Source organism: Prunus dulcis, chromosome 2 (assembly GCF_902201215.1).
Source record: "Prunus dulcis chromosome 2, ALMONDv2, whole genome shotgun sequence".
Classification (NCBI taxonomy): Eukaryota; Viridiplantae; Streptophyta; class Magnoliopsida; order Rosales; family Rosaceae; genus Prunus; species Prunus dulcis.
In genome coordinates, this window is record NC_047651.1 from 9,908,246 (window position 1) to 9,915,288 (window position 7,043).

The window sequence follows — 7,043 nt, forward strand, 5'->3', positions numbered from 1 at the left end:
GTTTGTTATGTTTGGACCGTTGGATCAAACTCAAACTCACGTATTGTGTACCTTGTACTTCTAGAATCGTTTAGGATTCGACGGATCGTGGATCGGAGTCCCGGATACTCCGATCTCGCAAACCCTAGGTCAAGAATCTTAATAAATTTGTATGTGCTTTCAAATATTCGTATATTTTATTAATTTGTATTTGTATTAATGAAATTACGCAGATGTCAGACTTGATTAGACGTCATAGGGCGGTGACGACTACGCAGAGTTCGGAACACCCGGCTCTGCCGACATCTGCTGCCATTGCGCCAGCACTGATGGACTACTTGGTAGTTGGTCTTGTGGGGTCCCAGGCTCCTGCTTCATCAGCTTCATCAGTGGCGCAGCCTGTTAGCGCCAGGCGGCGTCATCGGCCCGCCAGCACCACCGACACCACATCCACTGTTGCGTCGGGGTCACAGCCAGGTATAGATTTCCTTAAACTCCAGTTTTTTTTATTTTTGTTTTCGTTTTTGTTTTGTTTTTGTTTTTATTTTTATTTGTGTGTGTGGGTATTTTATAGTTAAATTTGTTATTTATTTAACATTAATGTCATCTTTCTTTGCAGCCAAGAAGAACACCCGAGGGCCGTGTCAGTAGTTGAAGACGGCGAAGGTCACCCGGGTGACCAACAGTCGTATCAACATCGGATACGACGAGCGACATCGAGCTGCACCGACGGCGGAGTTGCATAGCTCCTTGGCCCACGACATTGGTCATGTCATTCGGAGCCATTGCCCGATGAAATGGAAGTCTTGGAAGGTGATGCCAGACGAGACCAAGACGGAGGTTCGCGGCCAGTTGTCGGTATGTAGGCCTTTTAATTCTTTTTCTTTCAAACTTTATATTTCTATTATTTAAATGTATGTAATTAATTTATTGCAGACGAACTACAACTTGGAGGACCTCGACGACGAGTCGTTGGCGTACGTCAACAGACTCTTCTCTGAGAGGTACAAACAGTGGAAGAGCGACTTGCACCACTATTTTGAGGCGTTTGATGATCCGCAAGTCGCTCTTCAGGAGGGTTGCCCGAAGGAGCTTGAGGGGCGGGAGGATAGTTGGGCATGGCTCTGCGCTCATTTTCAGGCGCCCGCTTTTGTGGTAATTTGTAATATGAATTTCAAATTTATTATATTTTTCTTACTAATGTTTTTTTAATTTTTTATATTTAATTTCAATTTCAACTAATACGTTTTTTTTTTTTTGTATAACAGAATAAAGCCAAAGTCAATAAGGGCAATAGGAAGAAGAAGACTCTTCTCCATCATTCGGGTTCCAGGCCCTTCTCCTATAGGATGGATGCACGGCGGCAGGTAATAATAAAATAATTTTTATTTAATTTTTAATATTTCATTATTCTTAATTTATTTTTTCGTACTAATATTTTTCTTCTCTTGTTCAATTTAGGGGGGGTCCAAATTCCCAGAGATCGACGTCTTTGGCGACGTTTATGTTCGACTTGGGAATGAGTTGGCCGAGTCCCTTCATGTAAGTATTATTTAATTTTAATTCTTATGTTACGCATTCAAGTTTAAAGGTTATTATATGAATGTTTTAATTTATATTTTATGTTATGCTAAACAGACGACGATGGTGGAGAGGAGCCAGTTGGTTCTTCAGGAGTCCGCCTCCCAACTTCCTCCTGATACTCCGATCGAGTCTGTGGATCCTCCACAGGATGCTGGTTTTCAGATCTTGACGGAGATATTGGATCAGAATCTGGGGAGGAGAGTGGGGACATATTGTCTAGGGATAGGGAATGCCAGGCAGAGGGAACCCAGACCCCGTTCATTAGCGCAGTCAAACAGTCAGGTCACTGTTTTGACAGCACAGGCAGCCACTCTTTAGAGTCAGATGTCGGCCATTTTGCAGTCCGGCATTCTAGTCCCGCATTTTGATGCGTCGACCTCCGAGCCCCTCCATCTCGAGCATCCCCACCAGAAGACGGCCCCTGTAGACCCCCAGACCTCTGAATCACATGTAGATTAGTTTTTTTATTTTCATAATTATTTTTTACACATTTCTCTTGCAGCATACATTTATTTTATATAATAAATCTGTTCTTTACAATTCATTTTTTTATTATTGGAATTTCATTTTATTACCCAAAAAAAAAAAATCAAAATTATTTTTTTATAAAATAAAAAAAGTAATATTAAAATTATATAATAATTATATATATTAATTTTGCGTGACGAAATCTTTCTCGTTGCGCATTACGAAATGAAAATGATTGATTTTTTTAAATACATATAATTTATTCTTGCGCGACGAAAATTTTCGTCACTAAAAAATGATTTGCGCGACAACAGTTTTTCGTCGCTCAAAATGTGTAGACACGAATTGCGCGACGAAGAACTCTTTGTGGCGCAAATGTCTACGACACGTATCGCGTGACGAACATTTTCGTCGCGCAAAAAATATATGCGCGACAGCATTGTTTCGTCGCGCAATACGTGTAGACACGAATTGCGCAACGAAGAACTCTTGGTGCTGCAAATGTCTACGAGACGTATTGCGCGACGAATATTATTCGCCGTGCATTGTTCTGGCGATGAACCTTCTTTCGTTGCGCATACGTTTGTGTGACGAACTGTTGCGTCGTCTCTGAACCTTTTGTGTAACGAAGGGTAACTGTCGCACAAATTTGCGAGACGAGTGGTACAATCGGTCGCGCAAAGGCTTTCTTCACGATCTTTGCGCGACAGATTACGCGCGACGAATTTTCTGTCGCGCTTGAATTTGTGCGATTAAATGTAAATCTGCGCGACGAAATTAGGTTCGTCGCGCAAATCGTAAAATGTAGTAGTGATGTCCTTAATGATTATAATAACAAATCAAAATTTGGGCTTTTTCAAAAGGTGCTTCCTCATGGTTCGTGCGCAAATCGTAAAATGTAGTAGTGATGTCCTTAATGATTATAATAACAAATCAAAATTTGGGCTTTTTCAAAAGGTGCTTCCTCATGCTTTTGCTGTAAGCTGCTTTAATGTGGCGCTAGTTTGTCGTTTTGATTGCTTCTTTCAACCTGTTTGAATGTTTGTTGCAAGAGTTTGTCCCAACTACGGCGCCCGCTGAAATCTGGAATTTACATATGCAATTACACCAACAGTCCTTTTTGTCATGTCTTGTAGTCTCCATCACTCTACACCTGTCTGTCGATGGAAGAACAAAGGGATTAAAAAATATATAGAAGCATTGATATATTTCTCATGCTTCAATGGCTAGCCCACGGCCACATGACTCCCTAGCTCAATCAAACTAAAACTCTTTGAAAGAGACTCTCTATGCATTCACTACCAAAATCATGAACCTTCTGACTCAAATTCTCTTTTGGGAGGTTATCTATTCAAGGTCTGTCAACGTTAAGAGAAAATAAATAAATAAATAAGAATCCATTAAATTAAAATTTAGTGAAAACCGAACTAGGGGAAGAAGTGCCACTTCTCAGAACCAAACATGACTCCTAAACATTCACGGCAACTCTTCACCCATTTTTGTATTATAAATCTCAAACAACATTTTTTTTCTTCTTCTAATACAAACGGAGAAAGAAAAATCGAACCTAGGACTTCAGATGTATCAATAAATGCTCTTAATTACTTGAGCTACAAATCCCTTGCATAAATTCCTCGGTGAGTTAGTCATAATTCCAATAGTAAAACCTAAATATTAATTAGCTCACTGTTAGGTAATTGTAGCCCCTCTTGATTGTGTGTGTATCAGGCCAAATAAAGAAGAAGCAGAAGAACAAAGTTTAAACTTCTGTTCTGTCATATGGGTCCTTTCAAAGGAGCTTTCACATTGTCTCTGGAACTTACTTATGCAAGCACGAACACTCCACGCGTTTCTTCGAACTTCTATACAGCACTACGTGTGTGTATATATATATATATATATATATATATATATATGTATAGAGCAACCTCAACCAAATCGAAGCAAACTACCTACCAGCCTATAATCGAAGCAACCTCAACCAAAGTCTCAAAGAGAAAAATGGTTTACTCTCAGCAAAGAAGCATTACTATTCTTATGCTTCCATGGCTAGCTCACGGCCACATATCTCCCTTCCTAGAGCTTGCAAAGAAGCTTACCTCTAAGAGAAATTTTCACATCTTTATTTGTTCCACACCTGTAAATCTCACCTCCATCAAGCCAAAACTCTCTCCAAAATACTCTCATTGCATTGAATTTGTGGAACTTCATCTTCCGCATGATGATTTGCCTGAACTCCCACCTCAGTACCACACCACCAATGGCCTCCCTCCCCATCTCATGTCCACTCTCAAAAGGGCCTTCGACATGTCCAGCAACAACTTCTCCACCATCCTCACAGCCCTAAAGCCAGATTTTCTCATATATGATTTTCTTCAACCATGGGCACCCTCTCTAGCTTCGTTGCAAAATATTCCATCTGTCGAGTTCATCACCACCAGTGCTGCCTTGACCTCATTTAGTGTTCACCATCTCAGGAACCCTAGTGACAAGTTTCCTTTTCCTTCAATCTATCTTCGGGATTACGAAGCTAAAAAATTCAACCTTCTCTTAGAATCTTCATCAAATGGCATTAAGGACGGAGACCGCGTACAAAAATGCAGTGATCTATCTTCTGATATCATTTTGGTGAAGACGTCTAGAGAGATTGAAGCAAAATATGTTGATTATCTCTCTGGTTTAATGGGGAAGAAGATCGTGCCAGTTGGTCCGCTTGTTCAAGAGCCAATGGATCTAAAAGTTGATGAGGAAACATGGATCATGAAATGGCTGAACAAAAGGGAAAGGTCTTCGGTTGTGTATGTTTGCTTTGGGAGTGAGTACTTTTTGTCCAGGGAGCAAATAGAAGAGCTAGCTCAGGGGTTAGAGCTCAGCAAAGTTAGCTTTATTTGGGTTATAAGATTTCCAAAGGAAGAGAAAGATAATAGGGTTGAAGAGATGTTACCAGAAGGGTTTTTAGAGAGGGTGGGAGAGAACGGAGTGATAGTGGAGGGTTGGGCCCCACAGGCGAAAATATTGAAGCATTCTAGTGTTGGTGGGTTTGTGAGTCACTGTGGATGGAGCTCAGTGTTGGAGAGCATCAAGTTTGGTGTTCCAATTATAGCCATGCCTATGCATCTTGACCAGCCGATTAACTCTAGATTAGTAGAGGAGGCGGGTGTTGGTGTGGAGGTTAAGAGAACCGCAGAAGGCAGCCTGCAAAGAGAAGAGGTAGCAAAGGTGATCAGAGATGTGGTTGTGGAGAAAATTGGAGAGGGAGTGAGGAAAAAGGCATTGGAAATAAGAGACAACATGAAAAAGAAAGAGGATGCAGAGATTGATGGGGTGGTGGAGGAATTGATGCAACTCTGTACAAAAACTGGATCGAATGTCAACTTTTAAGTGGACACACTTGAATAATAATCATGTGTAGCATGATTATTGCTCACGTCAGTGTATAAAAATCAATGTTGGTTTTGACTTCTTTGTAGTTTCAAGTGGTGTTGGTTTTCTTTGTAGTTTGAAAAGAGGTTGACCCGATCACTCATTTTCTAATGATTTTGAATGCTCACATCAGCTTATGTGTATATGTTTGAATGCTCACGTCAGCATATGTATGTATATATACATGTATGCATCTGTGAATAAAATTTTTGAATATGAAAATATCTCATAATTATCCTAGAAACTGAGACTCCATCCATTCTCAACGGAGACTTCTATAAGAAATTGTTGTCTTCAGATTCTCATCAACTCTTCAAGGGAAGTGATCAAAGGAAGAATAAATAAGGAAGTTAGACACTCCAATGGAGGACAAAGGCCAAGTTTTTTTTTTTTTTTTGGGTCAGAGGCCAAGTTATTCTTTCTAGAGAGTGAAAGGGGCAGATGTGAGAGTGAGGGTTGGTGGGGTCAGGGATTAATTTAATTTCTGTATTGGAATTGGGGCAGCATATTTGAGCAGTGTTTAAATAAATAAATAAATATATATATATATATATCAGTCCCCTTCTATTAAGGAATTCTTTAAATAATTTTATTTGAGGAACGCCCTTTAGGGTATCCTACAATTTTTTTCCCAATGATCTAAAGCAGCTATTTTTTAGGTCTTCATTCATAGATCATCCTTACAAAAAATTAGACAAATTAGAAACCGTTTCGACATCCAATTGTGTCTTACAAAATTGATGAACACGGTACTTCAAGAAAGTACTAAAATTTCAATAACTCAATTGAATGATCAAATGATATCGGATTCAAATGATTTTTTGTAGAGATGATCTTTGAATGAGTATCTACAAAATAGACGGTTTGGATTAGTGAAATACAATCCGAAGTGGGGCCTACAAGGGGTGTCCCTCAAATAAGCTTATTTGAGGAATCCCTCAATGGAAGCTCTCTGTATATATATATATATATATATATATATATATACAGTCCCCTTCTATTGAGAGTTTAGGGTTTAGGGTTTAGGCCTTGGGCAGTGTTTACCGTTAGTTGGTGACCAGGTCAACGGGACTGCAAGGAAACATGCTTAAATTGTAATAATTTCTTTTTTTAGGTATTTGTTTATGAAACTCTAATATGTAGATAAGCAAAATACTTCAAAGCAAAAGAGGAGAATATAAAAGAACACACAAAGACTTTATTTTTATTTTTATTTTTTGTTAGAGAAAACACACAAAGACATTATTGAAGGGAGATATTCATGACATTTTAGACAATGCAACATAAATGACAGAAGTCGTTAAAATTTTATAGAAGTATGGATTAAATACACCCCTAAGCTTATATATATATATATATATACACGTATAATGCAAGAAACACGTGTACTTCTTAGCAAACGAGTATTAAATTTCCACATAAATATGAACATTGTGCCACATAAAGGGGGACAAAAATTGAATTAAACACTAAGAGTATGCTGCGCAAATACTGACTTGAACGTGGGAGTGACTTTTGCAAGTACCCACCCCTCTTCCATCGTTCGACCTCTGGAATAAAGTCCTGAGTTCTCTTTCGACCAAGGAAGC

The 7,043-nt window shown here is 39.1% G+C and overlaps 1 protein-coding gene across 1 annotated transcript; it reads left to right on the plus strand.

The window, feature by feature from the left end:
* Positions 1 to 4,032: 4,032 nt before the first annotated feature.
* LOC117619901 (UDP-glucosyltransferase 29-like) lies at positions 4,033 to 5,412 on the plus strand. The gene has a single exon (XM_034349958.1). It carries the CDS (start codon positions 4,033 to 4,035, stop codon positions 5,410 to 5,412), a length of 1,380 nt encoding a protein of 459 aa, XP_034205849.1.
* The last annotated feature ends 1,631 nt before the right edge of the window (positions 5,413 to 7,043 follow it).

Coding starts and splice junctions, on each gene's coding strand:
- LOC117619901 (XM_034349958.1), top strand. CDS start 4,033: ATGGTTTACTCTCAGCAAAGAAGCATTACTATTCTTATGCTTCCATGG.